Genomic DNA, 24,476 nt, shown 5'->3' with positions numbered 1-24,476 from the left:
GTAAATGCGGATCACATCGTATTCTGGAAAAGCCTAAACTTTACGGCCATTTTCTGACGTGCAGAACGTTCAAATCCAATGAAGCGGCGTGCGTAAGAATCACATGTTCGAGCAATCATGTCGACGACTGTGAGCGCGTGGAGCCGTCATTTCACAAACAAGTAGCACTGTTCAAGAGCGACGAGACTGGGTATTTGTATGGAGAGCCGTAGTCACAAAGCACATTACACGTGAGGACGCATACGTGGGGTCGTTTGACGGAGTCTGATTTGGCTTGCTGTCGAGAGATCCCCCCACCTATGATACATCTGATCCCCAGCTATGCCCATTCTATGCTTTCGTGACCTGTCGATACAAAGGAGATGTCGATTCGCGAAGGGCAGTCGCTTATTTCTGGCCGAGAGATGATGCGCGCTCGTCTTCGAGCTTCTGGTAGAAGGCGTCACGGTGACGGACGGCAGGGACGTGGTAGCCTTGGACAGTAAGTATGGGCGTAACAAGGATAGGAAGCGCAGTCGCATCGCCTGTGACTGATTCACGTACCGTACCACCAGCCGTAGCCGGCAGTGAGGCCAAGACCTGTGACTGCTGTTAGCCGATGTCCAGAGCTGACGCGCGCATTGCTACAGAGCTCTTTGAGCCCCGAAAATAGCAGCCATGCACTGCCCGATTCCTACGCACCCATAGCGACAGAGAGGTCGAGCACGACCTGTCGTCGGAGCATCTGCAGTCCAGTCATTAGCGTCCAGCGCACTACGGCCCACGGCACTCAATGGCAGCACCTACGCCGGTGATCGGTTTGACAGCCATTGCGGAATTGGGTTCGGGAGAGCGGAGAGTTTTGGGGCGCGGGTGCGGTTTGCGGGAGCTGGTGGGTGTCGTCGGCGGCTCTCTGAAGGTGTGGTGGTTCGACGGGAGAACGCAGTGCTGCTGACGTAAGGCAGGCGTCCTAGCGTCCCGCGCCTTGGAAGCTCCCGACCCAACTGAAGAACAACGGCAGCAGGCAGGTGAAAGGAACAATACCATCGAATAAGAAACAATACGCGCCTGCACGTCCGCTCCCATCGCGAGGGCACCCTTTCGCAACCGATGCGCCCTCTCACTCCCGTCTGCGCCCTTACCCACCGATAGAGACGTCCCCGGAACCACCATCGCGTGCGCAACCTGCTCCCACGGCGTACCCTCCCACCGGATCCGCGATAACGAGCAGCATATGCCAGGCATCATACTATCCCCCAGCGCCAGCAGCGAGGGCGCAATCGCAGGCATGAAGCGGGCACATGATGCGGACCATGCGCCGACGTACGGAGAGCCGCACCCCAAGAAGCGACAAGTCGTACGGGCGCTGCACCACACGCAGCCGATCCAGCACATTGCCGACCCCATCAGCGCCGAGCACGATGTCTTTGGCGAGAGCAAAGACTTTTTCGACCAGCAGCTGCGGCGCGCAATAGCCATCCAATGTAAAGGCATCGGTTTCGAGAGCGCGCGTCCGGACGCGTTGGAGGAGTTCCGGGCGCTGGTTGATTCCTGTATGGCTTCACCTTGCGACAGAGACTGGCCGCGAGTGCCCACTGCAGTTTTCCAGACTGACTCGTCACAGACATGACCAACTTTCTAACACAAGTACGCACGTCTATGATCAGCTCGCGACGCACCGAAACGGTCGCGCACGACTGGATCTATGCCCTCACATCCGCCGGCCTACGCGGCTCTGCGCCCCTCGAACAACATTTCGACACAGGCGAGATCCCGCCGTCTGTCTTACAGCCCTACTTTGCACCTCCCGCGCCTCCAGAAGCTCCGCCGCCCGACACCGAGTCCTTGCTAGGCCCCGGACTCTCGGGCAAGGCGGACAAAGAAACGCGTCCATACATACCAAAACACTTCCCTGGATTCCCGTCGAAACACACATACACAGCGACGCCCGTCTTCACAAAACGCGAAAATGACCCGCGCAAAATCAGGGAGAAGGCGACAGAAGAGGGCGTTCTTGCCGAGCAGAGTCTGCGAAAACTCATGGCGGCGCAAAAGGCAGGAGTGCAGAAGCAAAATGTTGGCAAGCGGAAGCGCAGTAGGCGCATGAAAGAGAGCGACCAACTGTGGCAAGCCGCCATGACAGACCTGCTAGATGAAGAGAACCAGCGAGAGAAGGAGGAAGAGCGGCGGCAAGCTCAAATGGACGAAGACGACGATGACTACAACACGCATCAAGACGCTCCAATACGGCAGCCCACCGCCGATCGTAACGTCAATCTGGAAGAAGGCGTGCACGTCAACTACGACCAAAAGTACTGGAGGAAATCCGCGACGGGCGTCTCATAGTTCGTCACAGCCGGTCAATGGCGGCGACACCTTCAGAAAAGTCGTTTTACAGCATTTTGATAGCGAGGCGTTTGGGTATCTGCATTTCGGCCGCGCGGCTTCGAGATACGTTTTAGGCATTAAGGCGGCGTTGATTGTCTATTTTTTCTTTCGTTGCAAGTTGTACTATAGTCTACTCGCTCCCCTACACAGCGTAGCTGAAGGCTACACAAAGTTTGGTCAATGCGAACTCATTATTCATCCCATCGAGTTCATATCTAGATTGGATTTACTCCTGGAATCTTTAGCTAGATCTCGTAGTTGAAAATACATGTATAACAATCATCTCTCCTGTGTAGACAGCCACCTCACGTGTGATGTTGTGTAGGGCCATGAGTGGTGACTCGATCTCATCGCTCAACCATCGCACCTTCCTGTTTCGCCTTCCACTCCTCCCACGCCGTAGTCTCCACAGTCAAACCTCCTGAACACCTATAATCTCATTAGCCATGCGCTCAACCTGATAACACCAACTCCCGGTTGCTGATTCCAGTGCCAAGACCTCATGCCTCCCACCTCACTCCACCAACACTCACTTTCTCAACAAGTGAACCAGCGGCTCACATATTATCTGCGGTACACCGCCCTTCTTCTTCGGCGCCTCTACGTTGCATTTATACTGCACGAGTTCCTTGAGCGCGCAGTCGCCCAGATTGACCGGTGGATTCCGTCGTTTGCCCGACGGCAGAGTGTTGATCGAAGCTTCCAAGTCGGTCACCGGGATTGTGGAGATTGGTGGCGCCATTGCGCGGGGGAGGTGATATTGAAAGAGTAGGGTCGTGCTTGGAAAGGTCTGGAAAGGATCAGGGGTTGATCTGCATGGGAGATGGAAATGAACGGTGATGGGGCGAAGAGGCTGGGTGGGAAGTTGTTGATGGAAGTTGAGGTGGAGGATCTGAGCGAGGTATGTCATATCGACACACGCTCGATGCGCGAGGTGAGTAATGTTGACGAAAATACAGCTGTTCAAGTCTCTGCGGGAGTTTATGGTGCAGGGAGATGGAATGTACGTTTATTCTTCACAACTCACCTAATCTTTTCTCTCCGTTCTTACTCTCGCGACTTACTAATTGATGCTTATTCCAACAGAGCCAACAACACAAACACCGCCCAAACCTCTCATTTCAACATACCAGAAATCGACCGCCTAATACTAAACTCGTCTTCACCAATCCTCGAAATCATCTCTCCACCACCAACCCATCACGCCTCAGGAGCCGGAAAGACCTCACTCATCTACCTCATCATCGCCTACGCCATCCTCCCACGCAGCTTCTCTTCCACCCCTCTCCACGGCCAAGAAAGCGCCGTCATCCTCTTCGACCCACTGCACCACTTCAGCATCCCCCGACTAGTAGAAGTCATGTCCACCCATCTCAAAACCAGCCTCGCTACAACCGAACAGGAAATCACCGCCACCCTAAAAGCCTCCATGAAATCCGCCATCAAAACCGCCCTCCCACACCTCCACATCTTCCATCCCACCTCCTGGTCCTCTTTCCTATCCACCCTCGATTCCCTACCAGAATACCTGCTCAACAAAACCCCTCAACACAAGAGTATGCACCGACGCATCCACTCCCTCATCCTCGAAGACATCGACGCGTTCGTCTGGTCGATACGGAATACCAGTACTACCGTATCTAGCTCCTCGAATAAACTTGCAACGGCATCGGCACAGCTTACCACGCGCGTTGCGAAACTGGGCAAGCTACTCTCCTGCACTGCGGTATTGACGTCGCAGTCTAACTTGCTGTCTTCGTATCGGCCGTCGTTGCCTATATCGTGGCCTCAGGGTACGCCTGTTACGCGATTGGCAGTTCGGCGGGTGGATGTGCTCAAGTTTGCGCCGGCGATTAGTGTGGAAGATGCTGAGAAGGAGAGGGTGCAGCGGTGGGAGGTGGTTAGTCGAGGCCGGTTTGAGTGCTGGAGGGTTGGTGTGGGGGTGAGGGACGGCGAGGGGTTTGTTTTCAGGGTAGGGAAGGGGGTTGAGATGGAAAGGGAGGGTGGGAGGTGATGCGTGGTATTTCATGAAGGTGTCTGGCGTTTGCAACGGCTTGGGATGATACCCTTTAGAACATGATTCACAGACAGGTCTGATCAGTATGTGTTTCAAAATCGGTAGTATGATATACCAGACTACGAATATTCCTTTGCTCTTTACACATATCGTATACCACATCCCCATCATTTCTATATCCCAAGCCACCCAGGCTCCAAGCCATCTAAGCCGAGATCATACACTCCCCACCCCATCAAAAACATCCATCTAAGCGTCCCTCCCCCAAAGCACCTTCCTCCTCCCCCGATCCTCCCTCGCCTCCCTTCTCCTCGTCCCCCACTTCCTCCTCATCGCCTCATGTTCCTTCTCCACCCTCTCCGCCTTCTTCTCATTCTTAGCCACCATACCCACGAAAAACTGACTACAGCCAAACTTGTCCGCCAGCTTAACCCTCGTCCACGTATCCGGGTCCGCACTCCTCAGCCTCCTAATCTCTGCAATATCCTCCTCGTTGAGATGATACGTCTTCTCGTACGGCTTCCGCAGCGGCGCAGGCAGCGATGCAGAGGGGCGCGGCGGCAAAAACGCTTCTGTGCTGAGCGGCGTGCCGGGTGCGGCAATGGGTGAGGATTGGCGTGTGTGCGCTAGTTTGGTTGCGTATTGTTGGGCGGCAGCGTACATCGTTCTCCGCTTATCTTCCTTGGGCAGGAACTTGAGCGGGGTGTGGTATACATTCGGCGCCGAGGACGGGGGGTTGAAGACCAGTGTGGGCGCAGAGCGGTCGGGTGTGTAGGATGGGGCTTCGGGGAGTGCGAGCAGTTTTCTGTGTCGCCGGGTTGTGGATTCGAAGCGGCATTGCGTGAGGGGCAGGAGCGACGGCGTGCTCCGTTGTTGCGAGGGACAGGCTCGGAGGAGGGATTTACATGTTGACATTGTGGAATTGGCGTGTGTGGGTTGGCGTGCACCTGTTGTGGTGCTCGCGTTGGCACGGTGCTGGCCGTTCCTGGTGGAGCGATGCCGAACTTTTTTAGTTGTTCCGCGCCGGGGTGGTCAAAGCTGGGCGGGATCCTGTCTTCCACCCCCAGACTACCGCCGGCACATAATCAGGGTACAGAGCGCATGGTGATATATTAACGTTGTGCGACTTATCATAGTCCTGAGATATCGATGGAAATGCACGACATGAGCCTGCCATGTCATCGAGCCGGCGTCAACTGAGAAGCACACTGCTGAATGGGTATTTATTTCTTGTAGGTAGCAAACCATCTAAGTATTTACGGGAACAAGACCGACGATGTCACTCATAGTGCGGCAATCTACTCGCGCTTCATCTCTCCTGCAACGTAGTGCAAGTATGCTCCTAGCAGCTTGGTGCCCTCAATGTAGTTCCTCTTGTCCAGCTTCTCGTTGATCGAGTGAGCAGCGTCAGTTGAGCTGCCCATTGGCAGCAACAGGACGTTCTTGCCGAGCTCTTCCTGGAAGGTCAATGTAACAGGAATGCTACCGCCCTCCCGAGTCATGTCTGGCTTTACACCAAAGACACGCTCGACAGCCTTGGCAGCAGCAGTGTAGTTGGGGTGGTTGGGGTCCTCGACCCACCACTTTCCGCAGTGTACCACGCTGAACTTCATCGTGTTCTTCGACTTCAGCTTAGCGAACTCGTCGTTGACGTGCTTCTCAACCAGCTTGGTGACTGGGTCAATCTCCATGTTGGGTACTGTGCGGATGGAGAACTTTCCAATAACCTTTGCTGGGATAACGGTCTTTGCTCCCTCGGAGTAGAAAGCACCCTCAATACCGTGGAGGGATAATGAAGGGTATCGCATCTTGTGCTTCAGCGCTTCCTCCTTGCTGTCGTGGATCGTTACTGCACCACCTAGTGACTCCCTCAGACCGTCCATGGTGAAGGCGATGGGTGGGTAAAGTGCGGCTTCCTCGTCAGTAAGGGGAGCGACGAGATCGTCGACGCCCTTGATGAGGATCTTGCCATCGGGGTCGACGAATGAGTTCATGACGCGAACCAAGTCGGTCATGGGCTCGTGTGTCATTCCACCGTAGACACCGGAGTGCAGATCTTGACCAGGGCCAGAAACCTCAACCTGGTAGTAGTTGCATCCCCGGACACCGTATGTCAAGCATGGCTTCTCAGTTCCTAGCCAGTAGTTGTCCGAGATACAGACAACGTCGACGTCCTTGAAGAACTTCTTGGCCTCGGCACGGATAGTGTCGTCCAGACCTTCTGATCCGTTCTCTTCCATGCCCTCGAAGCACATGACCAGGTTCACTGGTAGCTCTACACCGGCCTTCTGGTGGGCCTCGATGGCGTTCAACCAGCCAAGAACCGGACCCTTGTCATCTGTGCTACCGCGTCCGTACATGCGGTCCTTGTCATCGATGCTTAGGGTGAAGGGGTCGGTCGCCCAGCCGTCAGACTTGTTCGCGGGCTGCACGTCGTAGTGACCGTAAACGAGGACGTTGAGCTTCTTGGGGTCGTTTCCGTAGCGTCCGAGAAGGCATGGTGGAAGGTCAAGGTGCTCGCGACCAGGCTGCTTTCCGAGCTCGCGGAGCTCAACCTCACCACCGAGTGCCTTGATCTGGTCGGCCAACCAGTGGCCCATCTGCATTTGAAGTCAGCCATACATTCAGATATGCATCGAATACCTTGACCCAAAACATAGACTCGACTGCATATCTCTTGGGGCTTTCTGTCGTACCTTGACTACATCGGGTCTCCTCTGGTCTTCAGAGCTGATACTGGGAATAGCGACCGCCTCCCTCAGCCTCTCAATAAAGTTTCCCTGCAAGGCATCTACCTGCTTGAAGTACGGGTCGAGGTGTGCCATCTTGTTGAACGGGTGGTACAGATATGGCCAGGCGGCGTTGGGAATTCGTTCGGGCGTGTATTGGTCGCAGCGGATAGGCGTTGCGGCGAGTCTCAGTGAGGGCGAGAAGTGGAAGCTTCGTGGATGACAGAAGAGGCTTCTATGAGTGGCTGTGGCGCTTATTCGCGGTCTACAGGCTGAGATGAATCGGGCAGGTGCTCGTTGCTCAAGAAATTGGGTAGGGAGGGGCAAGCGGGGCATGATTGAGAGGGCACAGGGCAAACGCGCGAACGCCAACCACAGCGTCGGTCAAGTCAAGCCTGTCAAGCTTCCGACGAGTGGATCAGCGGGCCCAAGCTTGCCTAGGGAAGCATGCACGAAATGTTCCCTGCATATTCCTGCGCATGCCTCGGTCTTCAGTCATCGTTGGCGTTCCAACTCATTCAAGGAAGAGTCTGAGAGGGCCTGCAGCTTACATGACGACGAAAATAAGCAAACTAAAATAACTATTGTCAATGTAGGATCCATGGTGGTCAGATTTCCATTGACTGAAGCGAGTCCATCACCCCGTACATTTTACAATTTGAAGCAAATCCTGCAAGCAAGTATGGATAATGAGCTACAACAGATCGCTATGCAGTGACGATGCAAATGCTAGAAGGCTCGCGAATGAAAGACACGAAACATACAGGTATCAAGACGAAAGGGTAAAACTGAGATCGCAACATGTATCCTCCATCGTTAGCAACAAGAGATCGTCCATGGTCAATAACCGACAAATTGGTACCGCAAACATTGATATCCATCATTCGTTCATCATCTTGTTCTAGGTCCGACTCTGTGTCGGACTGAGATCATCCCCAGCGGCCTGGGTGTCAGCTGAAGTTCCGTCCTGGAAAACGGGTACAGTGAAGGTCATGCCTCCAGCCTGGACTGACTGCGAAGATTGACTGGTAGTCTGGTCCGTAGACGTCACCTGCGATGTCGAGCTTGAGAAGTTCTGCCCAAAGGTGCTGGAAGATCCAGAGGAAAAGTCCTGCTGAGAGTAGTGCTGGGGCGCAGAGCTCTCGTCCCCATGTGCGAAGGAACGATCACTGGAACTCGGTCGCACGTCTGGTGCAGGGTCGCTGCTAGCAAAGTCTTTCTCGACAACGCTTGGGAAAGATCCGGGAATGCCCTGATCGTTCGCTCCATCAAGTCCAAATGAAGTGCCAGTCTTCTCCTCCCCGGCAATTGAATGCTCGGGAAGTGCACGCATTGGCGGATTTGGGTGCTCGTCTTTCTTCAGGTGCTCGAATTCGATCAGGGATGACCGCCGTAACTGGTCAAGCTTCTCCTCCGGATTCTTAAAAGTTCAAAGTCAGCTCATGATTGAAAGAGGAAAAGGTGTATCGTAAACATACCCATTCGGTCTGATCCGGCACTCCTGTGGCAGAAGGTAGCTCGCCTGTCTGGTTCCTCTCTTCGCCCCAGAACATTGGACGACGAACCGGCGCAGGTGTTACAGGAAGACTCGGTCGCTCCACTGCGGACGGGAAGTCGGTGAGGACTAAGCTCTCACGGCGTTGCTTGCGATCCAATATAGGCGAACTAATGTCGTCCGTGCCTGTGGTCTGTTGTAGCGACTGGTTCTTACCCCGTATTCCACTCAGATCCGATATGGCACGAACATAGCTGTCGATGCCTGGAACATTATCCCAGGCGTTGCCGCTGTTGTTCTGATAAGACTGCCAGCCTTGGTCAGTAGAGCTCGAGGTTGTAGTATTACCAAGATTTCTAACCTTTTCCGCTGCGACTGGAGCGACCTTATCGCTCTCGTCGAAGTGTGTGGTCGAGAAAGCATGTGTCGGCGACATCACTTGAGGGGTTGGCTGTGGTGACAAGTCCTCGGCAAACACACGCGTTGGCTTAGGTCTATCCGCCTCTTGCTCCCACGGGAAGATGGGCTTGGGCGCGTCCCTGGTTTCTGGAACCTGGTACCACATGTCTCGCGGCGCATCGGGATAGGCTCGTGGTGCCTTGAAGAGCGATCGGCTATCACTGAAGGCATACGTTTGCGTAGGGAAGTTGGCAGCTTCGGGTCTCGATGACGCTGGTGGCTCAAACCTGGACTTGTCAGCTGTTACCCAGTGATCTCGATGTAAAAAGAGCGTACTTGGTGGCGTCCCATTGCATCTCGGGCGCAGAGAACTTGCGTTGTTCGACCGTGGGGGTTGGTTCTATCACACCTTGGTCAATATTCTGAATCTCATCTTCAAATTCGGTCATGGGAGGCTCGGTCGTAACGGCGGAGGCTTCGAGAGGGGCAGGAGTAGAGGAAGAAAGCATGGAGTCACCAAGAGTGCTCTTTCCCTCACCAGCTCGTTGGCCCTTCGCCTTGTGCAGATGCCTTTGATGCACCGCCCACCATCGCGCTACCAGTTCTCCATAGACACCCTTCCCACCCGCATGTTGGGCCATCCAGGGCTTGTTCTTGCCGATAAAGTGGACCGCGGCGATGTCGCGCTTGTAGTGGCGGTATGCGGGCTCCCATTGGTACTCGGCGTTTGGCGTACAGTTGTAGGTAAACTTCAATCGCTGCCACGGACGGTGTTCGAAGTACTGGTTCAGTAAGCCTTGGTCTGCGCCATCGAAGCTGTCACCAGTCGCTGCCATGGTCTGTAGTGCCCAGTACTCGCCCATGTCCGGCGTGATGACCATGACACCGCTGTTGAAAGCATCTGGCCAGCCAATATCTGGAGCGGCAGCAAACGACGCCTCGATGTCGAACAGCTCGTCCAACGCCCTCAGCGCTACCACGTCTGCGTCGAGGTACACGAGCTTGCGGAACTGAGTCTGTCTCCACAGAGCAATCTTCGTGAAGGCAAAGGCCAGATCAGGCCGCCCCATGACATAGAGGTTCGCAGGATTGGCATTCCGTATGCGCTCGACGGGAATCAGGTAGTCGTAGAGCGCCTTTAGCTCTGAAATGGTATCAGCTGAAAGCGTCTCCATCGTGACGAGCACGGCAAGCTTCTTGGTGGTGCCGGCATCGCGCAGAGAGTTTGCAAGAACGACTGCGCCTGGTAGGTAGGAATCGCTCATAAGAAGCTGCATGATTGATTAGCTCGCGTGCGTGGTACTACCTGCATGCTGCTCACCGTGATGTACGCATCTTCCAGTGGTTGTGCCATCTTGTGGACGGTGAAGAATAGAGAAAGGTGGAGGGCAAGTGGGCGGCGGGTGAGGCCTGGAGAGATGGGTCTAGAGTAGAGTAGAGCGCGGAGCTTCGATACGGGTTGTGGTAGTTTCCCCGCAGCCAGCGAATGTGTCGAGGGAGGCGCTGATCTGCAGTGCAGGTGGTACCGACGCGAGCAGCGGTAAACTGCAGCACGGCAATTCTAAGTACTTCACACCGGGACAGCAAGCACGCGCTTTCACGCCAACTCGACCCTCTGCGCTGTCAGAGTCCCTTCTTCACTCGTTCGGGCAAAGCGCCTGCAGTATCTGTTGGGAGATTGTTTGCACACAACAAACCATGGGTCCACGAGCTTAAGGGAGCTTGGGCCAAACCTCGAAGCTCCCCGAGGCCATGACGCATGAACCCGCCCGCTAGTGAGCCGTTCTTTCATCATCGCACGCGCACGCGCACCCGCCGCCCTGCTTTCCCTGTGCTTGCTTTTGACTATAGCTGCTACTGTCTCTGCATGCAGTGTGCAGCTGCACCCTCTCAATCTCAACAACGTCTTTCGGTGCTACTGGCTACCCGACAATTGCTATTCGCCCATGTGCGCCACCAATTGTCCCCGCAGCCAGCGCACCTCATTTCGGCTAGCAAAGCTGTGATACTGCCCAACAAGACAACTCATGTGCCTCGAGAGACCCTGGACGGTGTCTGGCCAGTGCCCTGCGTTTGGGTTTCTCGGAGCAACTTGGCTGATTTTAAGGCTTCACGCTGCGAAAGGCGCGTTTGAGGTTGGGCATGCGCAGAGGGATGGGCAAATTTCCTGACCGCCATCTCCACACAGTCAAAGTTACCCAATTGTCATCCACCTTGGGCAAGCCTTGGCAAAGGCTGACATGGACTGATATCGCAGGCGCACCCGCTGTGTACTGTTCCAAGGGAAGCTACCACCAAGGCTTCTCAAACAACGTCGAACTTGCAGCTGCAAAACCCTCAGCATGTTCACATAAGCTCAGGGTTCAATCGTCGTCCCAGGTCCCACCGTCGGAGAGAGCAGTGAGACCGATTGGTTTCTGGGATCTGGGATGATCTAAGAAAGATTAGCGAGTGCCCTAGCTCCGATCGATGACAGCATTCATACCAGCCATGCGGTTTTCCCCCAGTAGTTGCAGAGTACCTAGGTATTATCTTTGCTGTAGTTCGGTGGGTCCATCACATGGAATCGACTGAGCAGATCCCCGTTTTCTCTTCTCGAAGCTTCACCCTACCAACTTCAACTACCACACGTGCGTGAGAGATGTCGAAACCACGAGTGATCTACTGGTTCCGGACCGATTTAAGACTCCACGATTCTCCAGCTCTCAAAGCCGCATTGGATCTCAAGCCAGAGTGTCTGTACCCTATATGGACCTGGGATCCGCACTACGTCTATCGCGCTCGAGTAGGCCCCAATCGCTGGCAGTATCTCCTGGATTGTCAAAACGACCTCTCCAAGTCGATAACCAAGCTCAACCCAAAGTCAAAACTCTTCCTCATTCGTGAAGCGCCGCAAACGTTGTTACCCAAGCTGTTCAAGGCATGGAAGATCACACATCTGGTGTTCGAGAAAGATACCGATGCATATGCAAGAGAGCGGGATGAGAAGGTGACGGAACTTGCAAAGAAAGCCGGGGTTGAAGTCATCATGAAGACCGGGAGAACTCTGTACGATCCTGATGAGCTGGTCAAGCATAACCATGGAAAGCCCACCATGACCATCAACCAGGTGCAGGCTGCAGGAAAGAAAATCGGATCGATTCCAAGACCTATCCCGGCTCCCAAGTCCCTGCCTGACCCAGGAGAAACGGATCTGAAATTTGATCAAGAGAAGCCAGAAAGCGCGCCGGACATCAACGCGATTCAAAGAGACGGCGATGAAGCTTCGTACTCTGCTCTCGCAGGACCAAAAGGCGATTTCGCAGTACCAACAATGGAAGAGCTAGGTCTGAAGCCAGCAACAACCTCGCACCGGGGCGGCGAAACGGTAGCATTACGCGCCCTCGACAAAATCATAGCAGACACAGACTACACAGCAACATTCGAGAAGCCAAAAACAGCCCCCACCGATTTCGAGCCTCAGTCTACAACCCTCCTCTCCCCCCACATGCACTTCGGCTCCTTGAGCTGCCGCCTCTTCTACTGGCGCGCCCAAGACGTTGTCGACAAGTACAAAGGAAAAGCCTCCCAGCCCCCCACCAGTCTAACAGGCCAAATCCTCTTCCGCGACATGTACTTTGGCGCACAAGCAGGGCTGGGCTACTCCTTCGGCCAAACATACAACAACCCACACTGTCGCTTCATTCCCTGGCACCTACCCTCCAAGATCGACACCAGCACCAACCTCATCACCGGCGAGTATCTCGTCGACAACGCAGAAGCGGAATCGCATTTCCAGCGCTGGAAACACGGTCGAACGGGATTCCCGTGGATCGACGCGCTCATGCGTCAACTCGCCCAGGAAGGCTGGATCCATCACCTTGGTCGCCACGCCGTCGCGTGCTTCCTTACGCGGGGTGGTTGTTACATCGACTGGGAGCGCGGCGCCGAGGTCTTTGAAGAATGGCTCATTGACCATGAAGCTGCGTGTAATATCGGGAACTGGCAATGGTTGTCTTGTACAGCGTTCTTCGCGCAGTTCTACCGATGCTACTCACCCATCGCCTTCCCCCAGAAATGGGATAAAGACGGTGACTTCGTGCGAAAATACGTGCCCGAACTAGCGCAGTTCGACAAAAAGTACATCTACGAACCGTGGAAAGCGCCGATTGCCGATCAGAAGAAGTGGGGGTGTTTGGTCAAGGGGGATGGGTCGGAGGAGCAGCCAGGCGAGGGCACGATGAAAGTATACCCAAAACCGATGTTTGATTTTGCAAAAAGGAGGGAGATTTGTATCCAGGGAATGAAGAACGCGTATCACATTAACCTCTACGGGAACTCGCCAAAGGTGCTGGATGGGACGTGGCGGGAGCTCTTTGAGGATGGCGCGGAGGGCCCGACGGAAGGGAGTAAAGGGCCGCCGGGCGCGATGGTCAAAGAGGAGGATGTTGGAGATGCGGAGGGGCATGAAGAGGGTACGCATGTGGATGAGCCGCCGAGTCCGAAACAGGCGAAGAAGATGGCGGTGAGGAGTGAGAAGAAAGCGGGACATAAGAGGGAAGCGAGTCAGGGCACGTTGGATGGCATGGTGACGAGGAAGAAGAAGAAGGATGGGGAGGTTTTTCCTAATGAGACGCACTTTGGGTAGTCTGTTGAGGAATGAATCCATTCGTCGCGGCTAGCGCGATGGGATTAGCAAGTAGCAATGTATCTAATCTCCTATCCTCAAACAAAGCAATGGGGTATCACAAACACTTATCATCACCTCCACAACCTACGCACTCGCTATCCTCCCCGCCCCAACAACCGTCCAAAACGCCTCTTCCCGTTTCTCCCTCTCCCCTTTGCTTCCCCTAGAATCGCCCAACCCCCTCTCTTCCGCATTGACATCTGCCTCGAACTCGATACGCACAAAAATCGGTATCTCAAGCAGATCCTCATCTTCGTCCAGCTCATCCTCGCCCCCAAGCTCGCTAAGGAAGCCTGGTATGACTTCGATAGCTACACTTGTCCAATTCCGTCCTTTATCCCATATCTTTCCCGCTTCAATCTGTCCTGTCTCAGCGTTGATCGTTGAGCGGCGAGGCATGGGTGCGGGACCCGAAGCGAGCGCGTCGTCCCAGACGTCGGTATTGGCGCCGACTTCGAATTGTGGGCATAGGATCGTTACGCGGGACTGTACTTTGCCGGGTGTGGTACTTGACGTGGCGAGCGTGACCTGAATAGGATCGAAGAGCGGGTTGCTGACGTGGAGGAGGAAGTGCGTTGCGATGCCAGGACGGAGGGTGTTGTAGTTGAAAGGAGGTTGTGGGGCGGGCATAGAGCCGGGGACTGGTGGCACAGCTGGGTTGGGGGGTAGTGCGCGGATGCTGAGCCTAGGGATGTGGTTTAGTGCTAGCAACTTGATCTTGTATCGTGTTGATGTGATCTTGGACTCTGGTTTGGATAGGATGTGTCGACAGGACCGGCATCGCTTCGATCGCTTTGTGCAGAGGAGAGTCGGTATCGGCCGGAGCTCGTTATCGAACTGCATGTGGGGATCCAGTTGTGCGAGCTTCTGGGCAGGCGATAAGGTACTGCCCCAACCGTCTCGTTTGATGCGCTCGATCGCTGCATTGTCCGCCGCGGGGTCATGAATGACTAGGCCTTCTAACTCCGACGCCGCCTCTCGCATGGGCGTCGGCTTGTTGCGCTTCTGCTTCTTCGCTGTGTTCGTTGAATAGAGATTCATGATTCGGGAATAGGCCGAGGGCGAGGAGAAGTTCATCTCGAGAGGATTCGCTGGTGTCTGGGAGTCGAGCTGCGCCTTGTAAAAAGCACCTAGGTTTGAGAATAGATCGTCGCGTGTCGGTGGCTCATATTGTTCGATATCCTGAGCTGTAGAGTCGCTGGAAGGAGATAACGGGTTCCTCGAGTCTCTCTGCCGAGCCTCGAGTTCCTTGCGCCTCTCGCGCTCCTTATCGCGTTCTTTCGCGGTTGGTATCGCCTTGCCTCCATTCGCTATCCGTGCAATCTGCGAATACACGCCTGTATGCTTCTCGAACTCTATGCCCGTCTCGATCGTACTCCAATGGCAGTACGGACACGCGAGTATGTGCCGGTCTGGCACCCCTTGGTCCGCGTCAGGGTTGTCGAGAAGGTTGACTATGAGCGGCGAGATGCACACGGGGCAATTGAAGCAATTGCGCGTGCACCGATTCCCATCGCTCTTAACCACGGAGCTCGGTACTTCGAACAGGCAGTTCGGGCAGTACCAGTTCAGCGTCTCCTCGATCACGCATCGTGGACATCGTATTTGCAGGCAGTCTTCGCAGTAGAGGAGATGTTCGAGCGGGTATAGGGCGTAGTTGGAGCGCGGGTTCCTGGGGTCCAAGGTCTCTTCTTCGTCGTCAAAGGCAGCGAGGACGTGCGTCGTGCGTTTCGTAGAGGTCGTGGTGTTGTTGTCGAAGCAGTCGCAGGCGTAGTACGTGTACGGAAAAGCTTGCGCCATGGCGGAGTCGCGAGTTCAAGAATGACGTTCGAAGCTGACTGGGTGCTTCTTCCCCACCAGCTGTCCGGATTGGCAGAGAAGTGGTGCTGGTGATGGACTTCTGGAGGGCGGAGGTAGATCTCGGTGGAGCCAAACGCCGATTGGCGCAGGAGCTCCAGGGTCTTGACGTATTGCTTTCTCATCTTGTCTCTTGCGCGCCGCCCGTTTTCACGTCGTTCATATCGCCATTGTACAGTCAATTCGTCTTCTACTGGCACCATGGCATCCTTTTCGATCCGTGCTTTCATCCCACCACTGAAACGACGATGTTTGCCCCTCCAAACTACCCGGCGGTATGCGGTACAAGCGCCCGGCGCTCCAATGATGGAGATATTCAGTGGCCAACAGAAGTGGTTACAGAAGGAAAGAGCCGCAGCAGATAAAGAGAATAGCAGAGGTGTGGACTACCTGAGAGATGAGGTGGCATCTAGGCTGTGTGAGCGAGTATTAGTATGTCGCTTCCCACTCTAGAGATGGACTGCGACTAATGACCACAGGATATAAATCGGCATTTTCCCAAAGTCCTCGATCTCGGCGCAAACGCCTGCAATTTATCCCGCGCACTTACTCTACCCTCCGAAGATGCCCCAGACAAAGGCCCTCGATCCAAGCGAATCGGCACCATCACAGCCGCAGACTCGTCGGAAGCGCTCTTATACCGCGATGCCGATCTGCCCTTCAACAAGGAGATCGACATCGTACGCGAGGTCCTGTCGACATCGGAGCTATTACCATACGAAGCGAACTCTTTTGACGCCGTCTTGAGCAGCCTGAGTCTACATTGGATCAATGACCTGCCGTCGGTGTTGGCGCAAGTGAACAACATTCTGAAGCCAGATGCTCCTTTCATAGGCGTCATGATGGGAGGAGACAGCCTCTACGAGCTTCGTACGTCTCTTCAACTAGCAGAGCTCGATCGGAGAGGTGGTGTCTCAACACATACCTCGCCACTAGCGGACGTGAAGGATGTGGGTGGACTGCTCCAAAAAGCCGGCTTCAATCTCCTCACCGTGGACGTGGATGATATCGTAGTCGATTATCCCGATACCTTCTCGTTGATGAAGGACCTGCAAGCTATGGGCGAGTCCAACGCTGTGCTCGCACGAGAGAAGGGGCCAATCCAGAGAGACGTACTACTGGCCGCTGAAGCTATATACAAGGAACTCCATGGCAACGAAGATGGCACGCTTCCGGCAACTTTCAGATTGATCTACATGATTGGTTGGAAACCTAGTCCCACTCAAGCTAAGCCGCTTGAGCGGGGGACGGGTATGTTCAGCATCAAGGACCATCTAGAGAAGAATGGTAAGCCTGGTGGAGACAAGGAATAGAAATCAAACAACGATCAGCTGTAGTACAACTCGTCGCCTCAAACAAGTAGTCGAACGTACATCCGGCGCCAACGATACGACAGAAACTGGGCATCTTGACGAGAAATCAGCAATCTCAATTCGGACACCACGTCCTGGGGTTCTGTTATAAAGCTTTGTATATATCTAATAATCTATAGATAGCTCGGTCTTCAAACGACCTCATTGACCCCCATCAAAGGATGATATGTTGCATGACTATGTCGCTCCGCCTATTCAGCTTGTGATCAGACTTCCTAAACGCATCCCCTCAAGTCTGCTTCTCATCACGATCAGCTATCTAGATGATGAGAACAGTCCGCGTCTTCCCACCCTAACGAACCTCATGATCAGGTGTCTTTAAGCCCTCTCCTTCTTCCGACTCGTCGATAGCGTTTGCCTCGTTGACGCCAAGGTCATCGGCAGCAACAGCACGAGCAGGACCGAAAGCAGGACGCAATCCATTGACGAGCTTTCCACCGCCTATGGAGGCTTTAGTGGGAGGCAAGGCCGGGAAAGAGGAGAAAGAGAGGTCAGCGTGTTCGCTGTTTGACACGTCCTCCGTGCACTCGCGCGCCATATGGCCTTCGCCGCCACAGTTGTAGCAAATGAACGGATCCTTCGCCTTCGCCTTGCTCCGCTCAGATTTCGGCTTCTCTTCCGGACAGTTGCGTGCAATATGCCCGCTCTCGCCGCATTCGTAGCAGACGGGTGATGGACGCTTGTCTGTTGCCTTATTGAGAAGACCGGTTATGACGGCGGGTTTGGCGGCGGACTGCTCTGCTGGGCAGTTGCGGGAAAGGTGGCCGGTTCCTTTGCAGGTGTAGCAGATTGGACCGGCGCGCTGCGAGGGCTTGTTGTATGTGACTCCAGTGGCGGTGACGGACTCACCAGCAGTCGCCGTGGTGCAGTTACGGGCTATGTGGCCTTCCCCACCGCACTTGTGGCAGGTGAATGGTGTGTAGGTTTTGCTGACATACTTCTTATCGTGCTTGGCTGCAAGAGCTGGAATGTTTCCTGCTACACCGTTCGCATCAGCCTTAACGTTGTTGAATTGACCTGCGGCGCCCTTGCCCTGCTGCTGAGACTTCCATGACCACATATTCGAAGACCTGTCGGCGAACTTGATGTAGGGACGACGACCGACGCGGATGTCCTCGACATAGTTGATTGCCCAGATCACACGCCGATCCTTCGTAGTGCGATAGTACTCTTCGCTGACCTTGACACGCGAGGCGATGTATTTCTGCAAAGCACCGTCCAGCGCCTTGCCGAAGGCCTCATTCGTGTTGGCAAGTTCTTGATACGGCTCGTAGTCGCAAGTCCACGGCCTCGCCATCTCATCGACAATGCAGCGAATCGCGCAGTCATAAAGCGCTGGGATCGCATTCTGGTAGAGCTTGATCTCGTCGATAGTTGGAAGCGTATGGTAAAACTTGCTCTTCAGGCGATTGAAGATACGCTTCCTCAGCGAGTCGTACTCGAGAAGGTCGCAGTGTTTGTACACGTCGATCAAGGCATCCGAGTTCAGTGCCTCGAACGTAGGCATGTCCGAGGGATCACGCTCGCCAGCCTGCATGTACTTGTAGATCCAACGGATGGCGTTCTTCGAGCCGTCAGGAATGGTCAAGACTGTGGCTCGTTCTTCGATGAGCTTCTTCCGGGCTACGGGAGAGAAGTGCGCTAGTAGATTCACGGATGCACTCTCAAGACCGATGTAGCGGTTATCGTCGGGACCGATGACGATGTTTGCCTTTGGGCCCTTCCTGAAGCTACAATAGTTAGCATACTTCGAAGATATAAATGGGGAGGTCTTCAGGATAAACTTACTCGGCGAGCTGCTTTGGCGTAAGCTGGTTCGTCTTAGGCGGAGGCATGCGCCCTGGATTGGTCATCGTTGTCATGGCTACAGATCCTTCTTAATCCAAGCTTGTCCTAACTGCTGTAAGTAAATGGTCCAGCAATCTGATAGCAGTGTGATGGAGTGATAGATCGACGGGCCAAGCCTGTGAAGCCCTTACAGGATTATGTATGAGGAAGTGAGGGGTTGACTTACTGTAAACGTGGTTGAGTTAGCGACGAATAAGCTAGGTGGAGAGAAGGGGGTATAAGAGTATGGCTAAGGCTTATATAGTGAGGAGTGTTCCTGTGGGCCTGTGCTGGAAGAGCAGTGAATGAACTATCACGTGAGAACTGCCTAAGTAGTGAAGTCGCAACCACCTTTACTCCGGTGAAGGAACCGCTCGATCTTCGTGCATAGGTATCGGCTTTCGTATCACCATCGATGCTGCAGTGATATCGGGAGTGACAGGTTCGCGTTGTCGGCAGCCCCGAGTAAGTACTTCTCAGACCGAGACAAGATGCTTTGTAGCGGCGCCACTTCCAAAATTCACAGCTGGCCAGAATGTAGCGTCGCTGATCGTGGAACATTACAGTTGACTGGAATGTTGTCAACTCGTAAGATCGCTGATGTCACAAGCACCAGAGAGCAACACTGCTTCAATTCGAATAATTGAGAAACTTCACTTCTCAATACTATACCTATCCGAACCCATATACAATTGCTTGTTCTTGACATGTCGCGAAAATAACACAATGAAGAAATGCATAGCATACGTGAATTCGACTTGTTGAGTTGGGATGGAGCAGTCGCGCTAGTCGGGCAGTCGTCTACTTCACCATCTGAGGCAACCGCACCTGCTTCCTGTACTGTCGGACTACCCACGCAATCACCAAGACCGGCCACGTCACCACCACCGCCATAATGCATTGTCGTAGCATCGACGTCGGACTGCATTCCCAATTCGATATCGAAAAACTGCCTGAATATCGCCCAGCTCCTCGCGGTAACTCTAGCTTCACTCCGGAATCCGTCGATGAAAAGACGTCGACTTGCAGCGTCTACGTTCCAGCTCTACCAGGCAGCACCTTCTGGATCGAATATGCTGTGTCGCCGCCAGTCCCCGAAGGGCACTACTTCCTGTTCAAGCTGTACATCAACGGCGCGCATGTCGTGAGCTGGTCGACGGGCAAGGACGAGGAATGGCAGGGCAAGACTATGTTCGGTCTATTCGAGAGCCCCGGGGATGGCGGCGATAGGAAAAAGTTCGAGAAGCGAGTGCTTTGCTTTACAACAAAAGATGACGTAAATGCATTCGACGAGACCGCGCGCGTCGAGATACGAGTACATCGTGCACATGGACGGAAGCGAGTCGAACGACAGGCAGAAGAGTACAAGCAAACGGAGCACGCAAAGACTGAGACTGGGATTGGGTAGGTGCCCGACAGGACACGCACGTACTATGCTAACCTCGATAGCCTTGTAAACGCTGGGCCTGCGGGACCGCAGCATCCGAAGCGCTTTTACAAATTCGCCCTCATCGACCCTGTCGATCAGCCTTTCGCGACATTTCGATACTACTGTCGCAGCTGGGATCAACTGCGCGAGTTGGGGCTGCTTGATCAAAATCGTGGTGGTGCTGGCGAAGAGAACGACCTCCCTGTGATAGAGCCGAACGAAGGTGGTGGTACCGATGAAGCCATCCAGGGCATAAGGGCCTGTAGCGCCATGAGCAGGGATTCGGAAGATGTCTTTCAGGACTGTAAAGAGAACTTTGATGGACGAGCAGCGAGTGCTACAGGCATACGAGGACAGACTAGGAGTTCGTCAAGCCCTACTCGATCCATATCAGCGGGGAGGCGAAAACCCTCTACCCACAGAGCATCACTACGTCTGGTAAGCGATACAGAGCAGCCACGCGCCTACATCCCACGCGGTGCACCAGGCCCGAAGGCAGACTTGCCAGTTGGGCATGCAGGTGAGAATGCACAACAGCGCTATGGCATTGTCCGCACACCAACCCCGTTCTACCGGCTCTCCATACCACCGTCTATCAGACTCGGGCCTCCAGAATCAGCTTCACGGCCTCTTCCTACGCTTCCCATCAAAAACGACTTCGAGACAACCACGTCATACCATCCGCATCCTGCGTATCCACTAGACGACTGGGCTGTGCGCACTCCCAGCCCCGTCAAATCGGTTCGGGACGGCATATCCACTCCGCCGCCGTTCAAGCGCAGAGAGCAAGGCCGGTCGGCTTCTGCATTGATGAGCGTTATTGCATCTGCTTGGAAACGTCGAGGATCGCAGACGCCAGATGGATCGCTGCGAACAGACGCTACGGAAGATGCGCAAAGACTGCTGTGATGTTGGGGGCGGAATAGAGCCGCGGTGGGCAGTGTGGTTGCAAGTACTCTGAAGCTGGCACGTTGACATTGCGAGATTGAAGCATAGGATGAGGCTGAGAGGTTGATAGAGCTCCTGATGCTGCTGTACGCTACTCAATCAACATTTGAGATGTCATGAGGTCAGGACGCGTAAGATGAAACGTGGGACGATTGCCGATCGGCACGATGATGCAAGGCACCGCGCCGTGATTCGCTCCTCCACAACCCCGCAAACTGCAGCTACCTCGAGCTTCCATCCCAGCTGACAGCTCCAACACTGTTGCGTGCTTCACGCTTCTTTGCGTATACAATAGCCCATAACTCATGATTTCGTCATTATAGCGTCGAGCATATTCTTTTGGTATCGATCTTGCGACGATAGTTCTTGAACTCCACCATGCGTCCCTTTACTGTCGCCGCTGCGGCGCTCCTAGCAAGCGTGGCAGATGCGTCGACTCTCCAACCACCCGTCCTTCCGTTGATCGTGCGGAACCCATATCTGAGCACATGGCTGCAAAACGCAAGGGAAGAGCCATGGAGCAAATGGCCCATGTTCTGGACTGGATCTGAGGTTGGGTTCAGTGTTATGGCGTCTGTCCCTGACACGAACGAAGTGTACCCGCTACTCGGCCGACCACATGATTCTCTCGAGCAAAAGGACAAAGAGTATGTTTACTCTAACCTTTCGGAGCGCAACCATTGCTAACCCCCGTCCGTACTAGTTACACGATAGCATACCCCATATACCGAGGTGCTAAATACGACGCGTCGACGACCAACCTTACGTACTCGATACCAGCGCCCGACGCACTAAGCTCAGCGAAAGACGTCGAGATCACCTTGTCCTTCCTCTCGCCCATCACACCGACCTCGACTTTGCGCCAGACCATACCGGCAGCATACCTGTCTATACACGTAGAAGGAACGTTCGATGTCAACATATACGTGGACGTGAACGGACAATGGGTCAGCGGCAAGAGGGAGAGCCTCATAGAATGGGGCTTATTCCAGCATGTCGCGCCGGGTCTGAATGATAAGCTGAAGACGTGGCAAGTCAAGCGACAGGTTGAGCAGCTCTTCACCGAGACGAACGATCAGCCCGAGTGGGGTCAGCTGCACTTTACTGGGCCAGTCGACGCGCGCCATGAATCGGGCACATCCGCGCTCTTGCGCCAGCGGTTTGCTCGAACCGGAACGTTGCAGAACGAGGTCGATGGGAACTTCCGCGCCGTCATGGATGAAGAGCCCGTGTTTGCGTTTGCGAAAGCCTTCAAGCTGGCAAACTCGTCCACCACTGGCTCCAAATCCAGCAGCAACAGCGACAGCGTGCTGTTTACGATAACCCACATCCAAGATCCAGTCACACAATATGCGTCTGCTCGCGGTCTCACGTTCATGCGGCCGTTGTGGAAGTCCTGGTTCCCTCAAGACGACAAGCTCATTCAATTCCACTACGGCGATTTTGCAATGGCAAAGAGCCTCGCTGGCAACTATTCGGAACAGCTGCGCATCGATGCCTACCAATCTGGCTCGACGAACTACGTGGATATTGTTGCCTTGTCTGCACGACAAGTCATGGGTGCCACGAGCTTCTCCGGAACCAAAGACAACCCGTTGCTCTTCCTAAAAGAGATCTCCTCTAACGGAAACAGTCAAACGGTTGATGTCATCTTCCCGGCTTTCCCGTTCTTCCTGTACACCCAGCCTAGGTGGTTGGCATATCTCTTGGAGCCACTTCTGGAACACCAGCTGTCCGGCCAGTATCCCAACAAGTACTCGATGCATGACCTTGGCGCACACTTCCCTAATCTGACAGGACACGCCGATGGAAGGGACGAGTATATGCCTGTTGAGGAGTGTGGTGATATGCTGATTATGGGTCTGGCACTGGTCAACTCGTTAAGCTACAACTCCGACGCACAAGCTCAGTCCATCTGGTCAGCTATCGGCAACGACGCAGACCGTAGTACTGATGCAGCAAACGCATTCTCTCTGAACGGCGTCGGACTGCACGATGGAGTTGATTATATTGATGAGACTTGGGGCGGAAGCACCAAAGGCATTGACCAAGCGAAGAAGTGGCTGGAAGGCAGCTATGACCTGTGGAAGCAATGGACGGGCTATCTTGTCGAAGACGCTCTTGAGCCCCACAACCAGCGTAAGCATTGACTCGCGATAGTTCAAACTACAAGCTAACGGGTATCACAGTGTGCACTGATGACTTCGCTGGCTGGCTGCCACTTCAAACGAATCTTGCCTTGAAGGGCATTGTCGGCATCAAAGCTTTCAGCGAAATCGCTGACCTCATGGATCGACCCGGCGACGCAAAGCACTACCGCAACATCTCCGAGACGTACATCAAGAAATGGCAAGAATACGGCATGTCACGCGATGGCACACATGCCAAACTCGCTTACGACTGGTACGGCAGCTGGACCACTCTATACTCGCTCTACGCCGATGCCGTACTCTGCTTCCACCCCACCATCACAAACTCGTCTTCCATCTCAGAACAACCAGATTACGCATCTGGAAACGATCAATCGCAACGACCCTTGTCACCCTCCAAACACTCCTCCAGCCGCTCACCCATCACCGAAGATTTCATCCCCGACAAAATCTACAACCTCCAGAGTGACTGGTACTCCACCGTGATGCAGAAATACGGCCTACCACTGGACTCTCGTCATCTTTACACAAAGTCCGATTGGGAGTTTGAAGCTGCTGCCGTGGCGAATAAGAAGGTGCGTTCTGAGATTCTTGATCGCGTGGCGCTTTGGTTGAATGAGACTGTTACCGATCGCCCGTTCACGGATCTTTATGTCACGGAGGGGGATGGGGGCTTTCCTGGGCCGTGGTTCTTTGCTAGGCCGGTTGTTGGGGGGCATTTTGCGTTTTTGACGCTCGAGAGGGCTTGTGGTGGTGGGGGGAAGTAAGATGGTGGAGGACGTTGATGAGTTAACATGAATGTGTAGAGGGTAGTCGACGGTGAGAAGACTGGACACTACGCAGATGCGACTATCCAACACCATTAGTCCAATATGAATTCGCAGCGCTATGTTGCAGCATGGTCTCCAGGGCTCATCGATCGAGGGTCTTCTGATCTAGCCGTATCCGGCGCAACCGAGGTACAACCTTCTAGCGCTTCAATGTATCTCTCCTAAACAACAATCCTCACACCTATCCACATTTGCATCAACATTTCCAACAAATAAACACGCGTCTAAAGTTACATGATGCCGTGTCCGGTATCATATGGCGGTCGATTGGAGTACTATACTCCGCATGGCTGAGTTGGTAAACGCGCTTTGTGCCGAATACGGCGCGCTCAAAGAAAGTGATGCCTCGCGTCGATGCCTTCGGAAGTTTTCGCCTTTGTCAGAGA

The 24,476-nt window shown here is 54.2% G+C and overlaps 10 protein-coding genes across 10 annotated transcripts; 5 read left to right on the top strand and 5 right to left on the bottom strand.

The window, feature by feature from the left end:
- Positions 1–1,213: 1,213 nt before the first annotated feature.
- On the top strand, positions 1,214–2,325 carry J4E92_008365 (uncharacterized protein; the record flags this gene model as incomplete). The annotated part of the gene is made up of 2 exons (XM_051499717.1): positions 1,214–1,532; positions 1,604–2,325. The coding sequence occupies 2 exons, from the start codon at positions 1,214–1,216 to the stop codon at positions 2,323–2,325; spliced, it is 1,041 nt and encodes a 346-aa protein (XP_051350093.1).
- Positions 2,326–4,633: 2,308 nt separating this feature from the next.
- J4E92_008364 (uncharacterized protein) lies at positions 4,634–5,299 on the bottom strand (the record flags this gene model as incomplete). The annotated part of the gene is made up of 1 exon (XM_051499716.1): positions 4,634–5,299. The coding sequence occupies one exon, from the start codon at positions 5,297–5,299 to the stop codon at positions 4,634–4,636; it is 666 nt and encodes a 221-aa protein (XP_051350092.1).
- Positions 5,300–5,682: 383 nt separating this feature from the next.
- On the bottom strand, positions 5,683–7,209 carry DUG1 (Cys-Gly metallodipeptidase; the record flags this gene model as incomplete). The annotated part of the gene is made up of 2 exons (XM_051499715.1): positions 5,683–6,984; positions 7,081–7,209. The coding sequence occupies 2 exons, from the start codon at positions 7,207–7,209 to the stop codon at positions 5,683–5,685; spliced, it is 1,431 nt and encodes a 476-aa protein (XP_051350091.1).
- An 805-nt stretch (positions 7,210–8,014) lies between these two features.
- On the bottom strand, positions 8,015–10,361 carry J4E92_008362 (uncharacterized protein; the record flags this gene model as incomplete). Its single annotated transcript, XM_051499714.1, has 4 exons — positions 8,015–8,533; positions 8,592–9,294; positions 9,344–10,278; positions 10,329–10,361. 4 exons carry the CDS (start codon positions 10,359–10,361, stop codon positions 8,015–8,017), a joined length of 2,190 nt encoding a protein of 729 aa, XP_051350090.1.
- A 1,287-nt stretch (positions 10,362–11,648) lies between these two features.
- On the top strand, positions 11,649–13,634 carry J4E92_008361 (uncharacterized protein; the record flags this gene model as incomplete). The annotated part of the gene is made up of 1 exon (XM_051499713.1): positions 11,649–13,634. One exon carries the CDS (start codon positions 11,649–11,651, stop codon positions 13,632–13,634), a length of 1,986 nt encoding a protein of 661 aa, XP_051350089.1.
- A 126-nt stretch (positions 13,635–13,760) lies between these two features.
- J4E92_008360 (uncharacterized protein) lies at positions 13,761–15,476 on the bottom strand (the record flags this gene model as incomplete). The annotated part of the gene is made up of 1 exon (XM_051499712.1): positions 13,761–15,476. One exon carries the CDS (start codon positions 15,474–15,476, stop codon positions 13,761–13,763), a length of 1,716 nt encoding a protein of 571 aa, XP_051350088.1.
- A 258-nt stretch (positions 15,477–15,734) lies between these two features.
- J4E92_008359 (uncharacterized protein) lies at positions 15,735–16,846 on the top strand (the record flags this gene model as incomplete). Its single annotated transcript, XM_051499711.1, has 2 exons — positions 15,735–15,965; positions 16,013–16,846. 2 exons carry the CDS (start codon positions 15,735–15,737, stop codon positions 16,844–16,846), a joined length of 1,065 nt encoding a protein of 354 aa, XP_051350087.1.
- A 352-nt stretch (positions 16,847–17,198) lies between these two features.
- Positions 17,199–18,741, bottom strand: J4E92_008358 (uncharacterized protein; the record flags this gene model as incomplete). The annotated part of the gene is made up of 2 exons (XM_051499710.1): positions 17,199–18,636; positions 18,695–18,741. 2 exons carry the CDS (start codon positions 18,739–18,741, stop codon positions 17,199–17,201), a joined length of 1,485 nt encoding a protein of 494 aa, XP_051350086.1.
- Positions 18,742–19,628: 887 nt separating this feature from the next.
- On the top strand, positions 19,629–21,071 carry J4E92_008357 (uncharacterized protein; the record flags this gene model as incomplete). Its single annotated transcript, XM_051499709.1, has 2 exons — positions 19,629–20,137; positions 20,183–21,071. The coding sequence occupies 2 exons, from the start codon at positions 19,629–19,631 to the stop codon at positions 21,069–21,071; spliced, it is 1,398 nt and encodes a 465-aa protein (XP_051350085.1).
- A 417-nt stretch (positions 21,072–21,488) lies between these two features.
- J4E92_008356 (uncharacterized protein) lies at positions 21,489–24,027 on the top strand (the record flags this gene model as incomplete). The annotated part of the gene is made up of 3 exons (XM_051499708.1): positions 21,489–21,757; positions 21,814–23,249; positions 23,300–24,027. The coding sequence occupies 3 exons, from the start codon at positions 21,489–21,491 to the stop codon at positions 24,025–24,027; spliced, it is 2,433 nt and encodes an 810-aa protein (XP_051350084.1).
- Between the last annotated feature and the right edge of the window lie 449 nt (positions 24,028–24,476).

This window comes from Alternaria infectoria (assembly GCF_024043175.1).
Source record: "Alternaria infectoria strain BMP 0036 chromosome Unknown scaffold_16, whole genome shotgun sequence".
Classification (NCBI taxonomy): Eukaryota; Fungi; Ascomycota; class Dothideomycetes; order Pleosporales; family Pleosporaceae; genus Alternaria; species Alternaria infectoria.
Note: the sequence above shows the minus strand (reverse complement) of the source record. Positions and strands in the feature narration are given on the sequence as shown.